Consider the following 13791-nt stretch of genomic DNA (forward strand, 5'->3'; position numbering starts at 1 on the left):
GTAGATCTGCAGCTCTACATGCCAAGAACAGATGCATACTGGTAAGTAGCATATTACGTTCGAGGCATATGAGCTGCAGATTACACACTTTTGCATAGACTATATAGCAGTTCCCAACCTTAGCAGCGACCACCAGTATCTGTTGCAGTGGTTTCAAATAGTGTTTTTAGTACAGCCTGGCCCACACTAGCTTGTTGCTTGGTTTGCACATCTACACAGTACTGTTTAGTGAAAGTGTGCGGTGTTGACCATGTAGCTGCTTTGCAGATATCATCTAATGGGATGTTCCCTAGAAAAGCCATAGAAGCCCCTAGCTTTCGTGTAGAGTGGGCTTTAGGGGGAACAGATAGCATTCGTTTTTCGTTTTGTGGTAGCAAATCTGTATGCATTTTACAATCCACCTAGCTATTCCTGATTTTGAGATGGGGTTGCCTTTGTGTGGTGGAGAGAAAGAGACAAATAGTTGTTTGGTCTTTCTGAAAGGTTGTGTTCTCTGGATATAGTAAAGTAAGGCCCGTTTAACATCTAGCGTGTGTAGAGCCCTTTCTGCAACAGTTTGAGGTTGCAAGAAAAATACCGGTAATTCTACCGATTGGTTTAGATGAAAGGGGGAAATGACTTTGGGTAGGAATTTTGGGTTGGTACGGAGAACGACCTTGTTCTGGTGCATTTGGAGAAAAGGTTCTTGTATAGTAAGTGCTTGTATCTCACTGACCCTTCTAAGGGAAGTGATGGCTACAAGAAAAGCTGTTTTCCATGTGAGAAATTGCAGTTCGCATTTATGCAAAGGTTCGAAGGGCGGTCCCATTAGCCTTGTGAGAACTATATTTAAGTTCCACACAGGTGAGGGTGGTACTCTGGGGGGAATTATTCGTTTGAGGCCTTCCATGAAGGCTTTAATGGCAGGCACTCTGAAAAGTGATAGGTGCTGTCTGTTCTGTAGGAAAGCGGCAATTGCTGCGAGGTGTAGCCGAATGGATGTATATGCTAGGTTACACTTTTGTAGATGGAGCAAGTAGCATATGATGTGCTGTATAGATACGTCTAGAGGATTGATTGTGTTGTTATGGCAATAAACAACAAATCTTTTCCACTTGGCAGCGTAGCAGGCTCTAGTGGTAGGGCGTCTACCTTCTCTGATGACTTTCATACAGTCAGGGGGAAGGTTAAGGTATCCGAATTCTAGGATCTCAGGAGCCAGATCGCAAGATTGAGCTGAGCTGGGTCCGGGTGTCTGATCTCTCCATGGTTCTGGGTTAGGAGACATGGTGAGAGGTGTAGCTTTTGGTGTGGTACTACAGAGTTCCAGCAGCGTGGTGTACCACGGGTATCTGGCCCACGTTGGAGCTACTAGGATCAGTGTGAGGGAATGCTGTTGTAGCTTTCGCACCACTAATGGAATTAGTGGGAGAGGTGGAAAGGCGTACGCAAATTTGCCTGACCAGTTCATCCATATCGCATTGCCTTTGGACAATGGGTGTGGGTATCTGGCGGCGAAGCTTGGGCATTTTTTGTTTTCGTGGGTGGCGAAGAGGTCTATCTGTGGATGCCCCCACATCTGAGAGAACGGGTGAAGAACCTGTGGGTGAAGTTCCCACTCGTGGATCTGCTGCGTCTGTCTGCTGAGCAGATCTGCCATGGTGTTTTGGACTCCTGGGACATGTTGGGCTAGAAGAAAGATTTTGTGCGAAATTGCCCATCTCCATATGCTCTGTGCTAGTTGAGAGAGCTGTGGAGAGTGTGTGCCGCCTTGTTTTTGAATGTAGTACATGGCCGTCATGTTGTCTGTGCGAATGAGGATTGCCGTGCCTAAAATCTGTGTGTGAAAGGATTTTAGGGCTAGAAAGATTGCCAGTAACTCCAGATGGTTGATATGGAGTAACTTTTGTTGCGGCGTCCATGTGCCCTGCACTGTGAGGTGTAATAGATGAGCTCCCCAGCCGTAGAGCGATTCGTCTGTTGTTAGTATTATTTGTGGAACCGGGTCCAGGATTGGTCGACCTCTGGAAAGATTTGTGGTGTTCCACTACTGCAGAGAGCGATGGGTGCGACCGTCTACCAACACCAGATCTGTCAGTTGCCCCTGGGCCTGGTTCCATTGGCGCGCTAAGCACTCTTGGAGTGGACGCATCTGGAGTCTTGCGTGAGGCACTATGAAAATGCAATAGGCCATCATCCCTATCAGTTGCATAAACACTCTTGCTGGAAGAGAGTGTTGAGGTATGAATCTTTGACGCAAAGCCTGAATGCTTGCAATCCTGGCAGGATTGGGGTAGGCTATGGCTTTTGAGGTGTCTATGGTGGCACCGAGGTATTGCTTTATGTGGGATGGTGTTAGCTGGGACTTTTGGTGGTTCACCGTGAAGCCTAGCTGGTGAAGTAGTTGGATTTTAGTGGCGGTGTGGTGTACACATTGGTTGTAGGACGTGGCTTTTATCAGCCAGTCGTCCAAATATGGGAAGACGTGAATGTGCTGTCTTCTGAGGTATGCCGCCACTACCGCTAGGCACTTGGTGAATACCCTTGGTGCTGTTGTGACCCCGAATGGGAGCACCTTGAACTGGTAGTGTTGCCCGTTCACTACAAATCTGAGGTACTTTCTGTGAGCATGGTGTACCGGAATGTGAAAGTATGCGTCATTCAAGTCCAGTGTGGTGAGAAAGTCGTTCTGGGAGAGGAGCGGAAGTACCTGCTGAAGTGTTACCATGTGAAAATGGTCCGAATGTATGTATGTGTTTAGAGGCCGGAGATCTAGAATAGGTCGTAGAGTCTCGTCCCTCTTTGGTATTAGAAAATATAGGGAGTAGACCCCTAAATTTTGCTGATTGGCGGGAACTTGTTCTATTACCTGTTTTTGTAGGAGGGAGATTACCTCCTGTTTTAGTAATGTGGAATGTTCTTGTGACATTGGGCGTTGCCTGGGTGGAATGTTTGGGGGGGTAGATGTCAATTCTAGGCAGTACTCTGAGCGAATAATTTGGGACACCCATTTGTCTGAGGTGATGGTCTCCCAGCCCTGAAGGAAATTTTGAAGCCTGCCCCCGACCGGAGTGGGATGGTCTGGAGGGAGCGGGGGGTAGGCGGTGTGGCAGAGCGGGCGGTATTTGTTTTGCCTCTGCCTTTATTGTTATTGCCCCTATAGCCGCATCTTTGATAACCCCTTGTGAAGGTGGACTGAGCAGGGGATTTGTAGGAAGTGGATACACTATCTGAGGAGTAGCCTTTAGCCGTACCCTGAAAGGAAGAGCGGCGAAAGGAGCGCCTAGGAGGGTGTGACTGCAGGGCTCCCATAGATTTCGCCGTATCCGTGTCCTTCTTCATTTTCTCGAGGGCCTCATCTACCTTTGGGCCGAATAGGTGTTCTTGGTCAAAGGGATGATTTAGGATGGAGGCCTGTACCTCAGGTTTGAAGCCCGATACTCTCAGCCAAGCATGGCGACGGAGGAGGACGCTAGTGTTAATGGCCCTGGAGGCTGTGTCTGCTGCGTCTAAGGCACAGCGTATGGAGGTGTTAGTTATAGTCTTACCCTCCTGAATTAATTCATTGGCCCTATTTTTGTATCTTTCTGGGAGGTGGTGCATTATGGTTTCTAATTCATCATAATGCGCTCTATCGTATCTGGCCAATAGCGCCTGAGTGTTGCCGCTTTCCTGACGCGTCCAGTAGCTTTGATTCTTTATCAGGTGGTGGTGCTTCGCCTGACGCCTGGGAGTTTGACCTCTTCCGTGCAGTGGAAACCACTAGGGAATCCAGTGGCGCTGGCCCTTTGATATAGGCAGGATCTGTGGGAGCAGCTTTGTACTTTTTCTCTATGCGTGGGTTAATGACCCTAGCCCTGACTGGGTCCTTAAAAACCTCTGGCGCATGTTTTATCACCCCCTTGAGCATAGGTAGTATGGAGGTAGACCTGTGTGCGGTATCAAAGGTGTCTAGGGGGAAATCTTCCTCAACTGGGTCAGTGTGTAGCTCTACCCCGTGATAATGTGCCGCCCTCTGAAGTAGGTGGTGGAAACCTAATGAGTCTTCCGGTGGAGATGGCCTGGAAGGGTAAAGGTCATCTTGTGGGCCGTCTGGAATGTCTGGATTATTGTAGTTGTCCCATGGGTCTGGGGATCCTGTAGGGGTGGGGTCTTGGGGCACATCCCCTGTATCGTAATATGGGTCCCCCTGATCATCATCGGCTGGAGACGGGGTCGGAGAGCGATCAGGTGGGGGCGGAGAAGGCGGAGGTGGAGAGGGTGGAGGAGGTGGGGAAGGCATTCTGAAAGGGGAGGTAGAAGAGTCCTTACTCTTTGGAGTTGGAGGCGGAGCCGGTTTTTCCAAATGTCTCTTTTTAGAAGAGAGTGCCAAATGTCCAGTTTTTGGATCCTTGGTAAGAGTCTTTTGCAGGGGATCAGGTGTAAACAGTTCCTGTGACAGCATTTGTTCTGTCGGCGCCGAAGGTTTCGGGGCCGATTACTTTTTAGGCTTTGCCGTGCCGTGCTTAGCACTGGGCTTGGGAACCTCCGATTTCTTGGTCGGCGCCGAGGTGGGCTTCGGCGTAGAAGTGTCGGTGCCGAGGGCCTTATGGGGTTTGCTCGGTACCGAAAGGCTGGGTTTCGACACCGAGGACTTTGGTGCAGAGCTCGGTGTCTAGGTAGAGGCCGGTCTCTTTTTCGGTGCCGAAGTGTGTTTCTCGGCACCGCTGGAGGGCTGGCTCGAGCCCGAGCCGCCGGAAGGCTTATTTGGCTTCTTCACCGGGCCCGAAGGTGGGGTGTTTGAAGCAGTGTCTCTGGTCTTGCCTAGGCCCGGAGGCGAAGGCGTGACCGAAGCCTTTTTGGGTGTGGGCGCGGATGCGGGTATAGTACTCACGACCCTCTGCGCCTCTTCGGTGTGCTGCTGTCCTGAATCTTCGACGTCGTCCCCGAAGATGTCGACTGGAACGGAGGTCGAGGAGTGCGCCATGTTTCGTCTGGCCCTTCGATCTCGAATAGTCTTTTTCGATCTGAAAGACTTGCAGGCCGGACAGTCTCGAGCCTCGTGTTCAGGGGAGAGGCAGAGGTTGCACACCTCATGAAGATCGGTGTGGGGGAATTTGGACCCACATCAAGGGCACTTCTTGAAAGGAGTTCTTTCCATCAGCCGGGACCGGATCTTGGGTAGGCCCGAAGGCCGCTGTCGACGACTGGAATCGAAGATGTGTCGAATAGAAGGTGATTGAGGAGATCTGGATCTGAACAATACCGCGATGAGCGAGGATTCCGCTTCGATCGTCGAACTGGAAATGTTCGGAACCGGAGCGCTAAGTATTACATCTGAGCCCGATGGCGGAAAAAAACAATCTGAGGACGGAGCCGAAGCCCATGCGCAATACGATCCAAGGGAGGAGTCACCGACCTTGTGACTTCCAAAGACTTTCCAAGAGGAAAAACAAACTGCAAACATCCGGGCCCAACACCAGATGGCGATCTATGCAAAAGTGTGTAATCTGCAGCTCATATGCCTCGAACACATGTTTCTTGCATTCTAAGTCATCAAAAATCTATGGCAATTAATTCCTCAGGACCAAACTTCTTTAGGCAACTGTCTACACCCTTCTCCCCCATAACGTAATCCAATGAGTAATCAAACATTTTTTTTAATTACAACTTGATGTTAGGAGTATTTATGAACACTAAAAAGACCTAAAAAACAACTATGTTATGAATACAAGAGTTCTCAAGGAGCTTATGTCACCCACCCAGAACCAATTCCATGCAGTGCTGGGAAAACAGGTTCTCCTGTCACATACCATACACATTACATGCTGTGTATTTACACAGACATAAAACAAATCCAGACCTACATTAAAGGGACCTCATGTGGAATCAGGTGCTAAGAATATACAAGGTCCTCCGTTGTAAGTGACAACTTATCACCAGTAACGTGATAACTAATCACCAGTAATAGTAATCAAATCAAATTTGTGAAACATAAATCTGTTGTTGATAAAAATGTGCCCTTTGTATATACAGATCAGTAGCTTCCCCACTAGAATCAGGCCCGTTCTATTCATTCAAATACTATCTTACTCAGCGTTTGACGGCGAACAGAGTAAAAAGAGTCAAATAAAATTGTAAAAATGTTTATTTTTCTCTATGGAACACTTGCAACTAAAATCTACATAATTGCTATAAAAACACATTAATAAAGATTTGTCTCTGATTTACCAAATATAATAAGAAAATAAAAGTAGTTTACAGTACTTGAATGCCAGGTACATACACAGCCATTACAAATGTAAACGGTAAAAAATTAGCCCACTAGTATAAACTCCATACATTCAGTACATCAGGATCTTTTAATCACGGTGCGTTCAGTGCGAAGGGCCTCGTAATTACTATGCTGAACTTAAGTTGATAAAAGTGATTTTCTGATTCCTGACATAAGAAAATCACAAAAGCTAATAAGTACAACTTCTCCTGATTGCATTGCTTGCAGAGTGCCATCAATTAAATACTGGGCATTGATCTATGACTGACTTCAAATTTTCCATTTGACTTGATATATTTAGGTCCAACAGACCAGGGTACAGTTTGTAAACTGTTGTGCACTGGCAAATCTATATCATACCACAAAATCACCAGTAAAAAAATTACATTGTGGTTTGCTGGGAGACTGCCACAAAAATCCTAGCGTTCTAAGACCTAATGAAAACATTGCAACTGTGTAAGTGAGATAAATAGGTGTTGCTGATTGAAATAAAATCAGCTGAATGAGAGCAGACAACCATCTACTGGAGACTTAAATGTATTAACAAATATAAGTACTTAACATTTCAACAAAGTCACTCAAAACAAGAGTGATATAAACAGTGGTAAACAATGGCTATTCCTTACAAACATCTATAAACATAGGGTGGGTATTTCAACTGACTAATACCACACCTTGATCAGGGAAATAATTTACACCTCAAGAAAGTGTACAAAACCGAAATCTGAAAAGTCTCATAATTATCCGAGCCCAGTTTATGAACACTGAAGATCCTTTTCTCAGGTTTATTCACAGTCAGTTTGGCACCGTTTTGAATACCGCCTTGCTTCTCCGAAACTGGTGCACTCTCTTGTCCTGCAAAAACAAAATTATACATTTATAGAAGGATGCATGAACCGATAATGTTTAAATCATTTCTTAGGTAAAAAATTGGAAATATTATCTACAACAATGCCCCAAGCTTTGACAACATGAGACACTTAACTTATGGCTTAACAAATTTGCATATAGTGTAAGATGGTAAATATAAATAATGGCCGATTTAAATTGAGTATGCTATAACAACACGTTTTCTCCAACTTTACATCTGATGGATGAGGAAAGGAAAAGTCACACGTCTGAAAACTCATGTACATTTCATCAGCAAGTGCTGCCTTGCCTTCTTGTATAGGATGTCGGTCCCGGACCAGACCGCATGAGACAGACAGATCACAGCTAGGCAATCTTACTTCTATCACAAGATCGGAAGTGTGCTTTTACTTATTAATTTGTGCTTCAGAGAGCAGCACATAAAACCATTACAAACTACTATTACCAACAATCCCTGGGAAAGATCAATTAAAAACAACAGATCATGTGATCCACGAATAATCAGCAAGACGCGTTCCAGCCACATACTGAGACAAAATCTCCATAGAACTGAAAGGAACTGGCCTCGTACTCCTAAATGAACAGACAGTATTACAAAGAAGTACCTCTCCAACCAAGGATCAAAAGTGATTCGTTCTCGCTCAGAAGTTACTTTTATTAACTCCCAGACTCGTCAATTAGTTTTCGCCGTGCAGTCTCACCTCCTTTGGTCCTCTGTCTAAGGAGGTGGTATTAGATTTGTTAAGATCTATAAAGTCCGGCTCAGCTTCCGACCCCTGTCCCCCGCAAATCATGCATTTGGCGGCTGAAAGGATCGGTTACACCCTCACGTCCCTGATCAATCAAGTTTTGGCTGCTGGGACTTATCCAGCTGCCTGGAAGACGGCCAGTATCATGCCTCTTCTTAAGAAAGCCTCATTGGAGCCGTCAGATTAAAAAAATTATCGACCTATTTCGGGCCTACCACTGGTAGCTAAAGTAACGGAGAGAGCTATGAACTTAAGTCTAACTGACCACCTAGACAAACATGGCCTGCTTGACCGGTCCCAGCCTAAACACTCCACTGAATCGTCCCTTATTACGGCAGCGGAGGGAATTCGGGCAGTAGTCGATGGAGGAGGGAGGGCAATTCTTGTCCTCCTTGAATTGTCGGCCGCTTTCGATACCGTTAATCACGTGGTATTGGTACAGCGATTAAAAGAGGTAGGGATTACTGAGCCCTCCTTTTTTCGTTCTTGGATGACAGAAAGCAGAGCCTAAACTGGGCGGGCTTACAGTCGGGTAATTGTACCTTGCCCTGCGGGGTCCCACAAGGCTCTGCCCTCTCCCCGACCCTTTTCAATGTGTATGTCAGGCCATTGGCCAGAGTAGTCAGGACACATGGCTTTACCCTTGTGTCATATGCTGATAATTCACAATTGGTGATATCAGTATCTGACAATCCTGAGTTAGTTGCGGCCAAATTTCATGCCTGTCTAAAGGAGGTGATGGAATGGATGCGCCAGAGCTTCCTAAAGATAAACACCGAGAAGACAGAAGTCATGGAATTCGGTAGGGGCTCCCCTCTGTGGAATACTCTGTGGTGGCCACCTGAGGCCGGGCAGTGCCCTTTACCGGTCACTAAGGTGAGGAATTTGGGGGTGATTTTTGAAGACAAGCTGAACATGTCAGCTCAGGTCAACAGTTTAACCTCCTCTTGTTTTCTCCTGCTAAAAACGCTACGAAAAATCTTTCCTTTTATTCCGCAGGCGTTGCAGAAGACGGTAATGGCTGCTCTTTTTATGTCCAGATTGGACTATTGTAATGCTATGTTCCTGGGTATTGATAAGTACCAGGTCGGTAAGATCCAGTCACTGCAAAACGCGGCGGTTCGTGTTATCTTGAATTTACCTAGGGGACACCCCACTTCCAAGGGAAGAAGATCACTACACTGGCTTCCGGTCCAGCAGAGAATCGAGTTCAAGGTGCTCTGTCTGGTGCACAGGGCACGGTTTGGTGGGGGTGCAACTGATGGTAGGGATAGGTTTAGGCCTTACATTCCCTCCCGTGACCTGCGTTCGGCCAGCATTGGCCTTATTTGCACCCCCAGATATAGACTGGCAAGATGGGGTGGCCGTTCATTTGCCAGCTGTGCAATTAAACTATAGAATAAGTTACCAGTGGCTATGCGACTTCAACAGAATTTCGCATATTTCAGGAAGGCCCTGAAGTCTCAGTTGTTTAATATTCACTAGCGACTTGTTCCTCTCTTTATTGACCGTACACACCTCAGCGCCATTCGAGCGCTTTACAAACTTCTTTATACTTATATTTATAGGGTTTTTTCTGTTTTTTTAAATTAAAACATACACCTCAATTTCATTTTTTATATTTACAAAGCACAGTGTAAACAAACATTACGACATGTACATAATCCACAGACAGATAATACAGTGATTAGAAACAAGGTTGATACATAAACAAATCACTAGTCCACTGAACAGTTACTGCAGTGTTAGAACTAATATAACTAATGCGTAAGCAAATCCAAAAAGCTTGTCTGTCCTACTGTACATTTAGAGAATAGGGACCTGTTACATTCAAATCCTCGGTACTGTGTATTTTCACGGCCCTAGAGAGGTCAGAGTACAAATGTAAAACTCTATGGCTGCGCCCATTTACTAAAGCCCAGATAATACGTTATTTAATGTAGTGATTCAAAGTGGTTACTCTTGGCCTCAAGGAGAAAATGCCAACTCGTTTCAACCTTCATAATCAGACCATAAGATGATTTGATTGAAGGTCTTCATCAGGGCGAAAAAATGCTTACGCAGGACATTGCGAAACTCCGGATGTTGTGTCTTTCTGAACCATCAATAGCATGGGTCTGATAGTGTTGTGGGACTCCCTCGTCACATGGATGTATCTCTTAAGACTTCTTAGCGCCTAGATTGTCATTGTATCTTCGTACTTGTCGTGGTCTTGTCTCAAACGGTCCACAATTCGATCTGGAGCTCCAAGCTTGTCCAGGATCAGTTCTTACGACCGATACATCCATGTGACGAGGGAGTCCCACGACACGATCAGGCAGAAGGAATTTTATGTAAAACCATGGGGAGTGGGCAGCCAATTGTGAATAGTGGGATTATCAAATCTGTACCCTCATCCAATTTTCCAGCACGCTTGCCAGTGGGGCCTGAATTAGACTTCAAATTCTTTTATACACAAACGCTGTCGTAATTAATCCCAGACAGTCACATCCATCCAAGGATAGTATTAATTTGTGTTTTCAAAAAAAGGCACCCACAAGCATCTGGCTATCTACAGTTGAGAGGTGGCTATACATTCACAAAAACTGTGAAGCGTGGAGAATTGGATGACTCTTTAAAGTTGATTACAGAGGAGCAAGCCCGCTTTACGAAAGGGTACGCCTCTGGGGACAAATGAAACATGCACAACTAGCTTACAAAGAAGTGTACAGAGAAAGGAGCAGCAGAATATGTTGCTGTAGAATTTGAAAGCAGCATTCAACAGGGTGGATCACTCAACACTATGGAGTGAAAGGGACAGGGGGTCTGACCTGGGACTACTACCTTTCATAATACAACTTCATTCAAATGCGTGGCACCATGCTGAGAGTCTTTGCTCTGAATCATAAAAGGTTCCAAAGCTGGAAGCACGAAGGCGAGTTTAGGCGAATGGCCGGGGAAACCCCTTGATGAATGTGAGACTAAAGGGAACCCAACCCTTACTCCTGAGATATATGACACCCATCCGTTTTGGGGGTTACAATAGAAACTGAAATACAGGATGGGCAAGTATTAACACTGCCCATAAATAAGCACATGACATTGCTCTGCAATCAATTCACCAGGGAGGTGTTTTATGTCAGGGATCGAACAATCCTAAAAATGGTACTAGTCCTGCAGGTCTAGTACCTTGAAAAATCTCATTGACCTAACTGCACCCTACTTGACCTCCGGCTCTGAAAGCAGAGCAAATGTGACAAGATAACAAGATTTAAAGGCATCTTTATTGCTCTATCACTTTGTGAGCAATAAAAATGCCTTTAAATCTTGTTATCTTGTCATATTTGCTCCGTTTTCAGAGACAGAGGACAAAAGTTAGCTTGTCTTCCAACTCGCCAGTAGGACCTAAAAATAGCTCGCCCTCATTAAATTTATCCCGCAAATGCGAGCGGGCGAGTGGATATTTCGAGCCCTGTATTTGATACCCTGATGAAAGCCCCGGACCTTGCTAGGTCTTAGAGTAGGGATAAAACATGTCGGTTAACAAAACATAGGGTCATACGCCCATAATAGTCCACATTACCCCTTATCTTTTTTAGCTTTCCCCACCATCTTCACTAATAAAAGGATACCTAGGAGATGGTGAGGGTTTTTTAATCTCTATTTAAGCCCCCTGGTCACCCTCTATCCTTAAGCGCTCCCTGACATACCGTCGAGCCCACCCTGACCGTTAGGAGTCAGGGTGAACCCAATGATGAAGCATGACACTATGAGTGTGCGAGGGTTATATATAAAAATTATTTTTTCCTTCCTCGCACCAGTCATGCAGTCAGCATACCCACTAGGGGTGTACCAGTTAGCCTACCTATCCGTGTCTTGTGTAGTATAAACTACTATCCCTGAAACCTTAGGCGGGATACTCTTTTGTTCTTTTTGAGTATACAAGAGAGGACGTATCCCCCCCACCCCTCTTCAACTGTTGAAGAGACCCCTCAATCCTCCGGGTCCCACAGACCGTAACCTGTTTTGTCTATCAAGTAAATGGGCAATGACCTAAAGTAGAGTGGTGTGCTGGCCTCTTCAATCTTTAACTTGTATTTATGGGAGGTGCCAAACTATTTATTCAACACGCAGATGCCCAGGTCACAAAATATTAATCTTAATATCATCATAAAACTTTATTCGGTCTTAATGAAACATTAAATACATTAAAAAAACTTAATAACATACAATAAAAAGAACGTCATTAAAATACACCACTATTGTGAAACACAATCAATGTACTATAATACATAACCAAATACAGGTTAGTACACGGATGTCATAGGTCAAATCGATTCAATCCTATACGAACAAGTTACTTACCTTCGGTAACTATGTATCTGTAAGAAACATTAGTTAGTTAGATTCCTCACCTTAGAATATCCCCAGGCGTCAGACTGGATCCGGAAGATTTTTCGTCAGCAATACCCCTTGCGCGTCGCTAGGCGTCGTCTGCGGCTCCGCGTCCGTCGTCGGCGTCGTGCGCCGGAATGACGTCGTCGGAGTACTTAGACGCCGCCCTCGCGCGCTGACGTCAGTTCTTGTACATAGCTTTCCGCGCCAGGAACGCAGAGCCATGCAAAGACCGACACTGGTGCCAAAAAGAAAATCTAGGGGCCTGAAAAGGATAACCTTAACCCTAGATGTCAGTTCGCAGAACGGGGAGGATGGGTGGGTCGGTGAGGAATCTAACTAACTAATGTTTCTTACAGATACATTGTTACCGAAGGTAAGTAACTTTTTCATCTGAAAGAAACACGTTAGTTAGATTCCTCACCTTAGAATAGATACCCAAGCAATACCATCCCCGGTGGTGGGTCTGCGAACCAAGATCACACCAGAAAGTCCTGGAGGACAGAACGGCCAAAGAAGCCATCCCTCCGGACTTGGCTGTCAAGGCAATAATGCCTGGCAAACGTGTGTAGCGAAGCCCACGTTGCCGCATGACAGATGTCCTGCAAAGGGACACCTCGTCCCAAAGCAGTAGTAGCCGCCGTGGCCCGAGTAGAATGGGCGCGCAGCCCAACAGGAGGGTCCTTTTTTGCCAAGGAGTAACACATTTTGATGCACAAAACGACCCACCGAGAGATGGTCCGTTTGGGCACAGCTTTCCCCTTCTTAGCACCCACGTATCCAACGAAAAGTTGGTCGTCCACCCGGAACTGCTTTGTGCGGTCCAGATAAAAGGAGAGCGCACGTTTTGGGTCCAGACGGTGGAGCCTCTCTTCCTCTTTGGAAGGATGCGGAGGCGTAAAGAAGGTGGGCAAGGTGACAGACTGCCCAAGATGAAAGGGGGTCACCACTTTCGGAAGAAAGGAGGGACGAGGCCGAAGGACAACCTTGTCCGGATGAACAGAGAGAAAAGGAGGCTTTGAAGATAAAGCCTGGAGCTCACTCACCCGTCTAGCCGAGGTGATGGCTACCAGAAAAGCAGTCTTAAGCGTCAGCAGACGAAGAGGACAATTATGAAGAGGCTCAAAGGGAGCGCACATTAGAAATGTGAGAACAAGATTCAAGTCCCACTGAGGCATTACAAAAGGGACAGGAGGGAACGTGTGAGTAATGCCTTTTAGAAAGCGTGTAACTACAGGGGACTTGAAAAGAGAAGGCTGATCAGGAAGCCGCAAGAAGGCAGAGATGGCAGCAAGATAACCTTTCAAGGTGCCCAGGGCAGAGCCCTGCCGGGCCAAAGAAAGAAGAAAGAGGAGTACCTCAGAAAGAGGGGCGGAAAGGGGATCCACAGCCTTTGCTGTGCACCATGCCACAAATTTGTTCCACCGGCAGGCGTATACCGTCTTTGTGGAGGGACGCCTGGCTGCCAGAATGATATCACAGACTTCAGGAGGCAAGTCAAATGGCATCAACTGCCGCCGCTCAATCTCCACGCATGGAGGTGGAGGCTGAACAGGTTCGGGTGTA

General features: G+C 46.2%; 1 protein-coding gene across 2 annotated transcripts in view; it reads right to left on the reverse strand.

Annotated features, from left to right (window-relative positions):
* Window positions 1-6088: 6088 nt before the first annotated feature.
* The window catches only part of DAZL (deleted in azoospermia like), an 812806-nt gene continuing 805103 nt past the window's right edge, over window positions 6089-13791 (reverse strand). For both annotated transcript variants that reach the window (XM_085629945.1, XM_085629944.1), the window contains exon 11: window positions 6089-7087. Coding sequence is in view for 1 of the 2 variants with exons in the window: in XM_085629944.1 (XP_085486070.1) it covers window positions 7028-7087 (60 nt within the window). In the remaining variant the exon portion in view is untranslated. The remainder of the gene's footprint in view (window positions 7088-13791) is intronic.

Source organism: Triturus cristatus, chromosome 10, assembly GCF_964204655.1.
Source record: "Triturus cristatus chromosome 10, aTriCri1.1, whole genome shotgun sequence".
Taxonomy (NCBI): domain Eukaryota; kingdom Metazoa; phylum Chordata; class Amphibia; order Caudata; family Salamandridae; genus Triturus; species Triturus cristatus.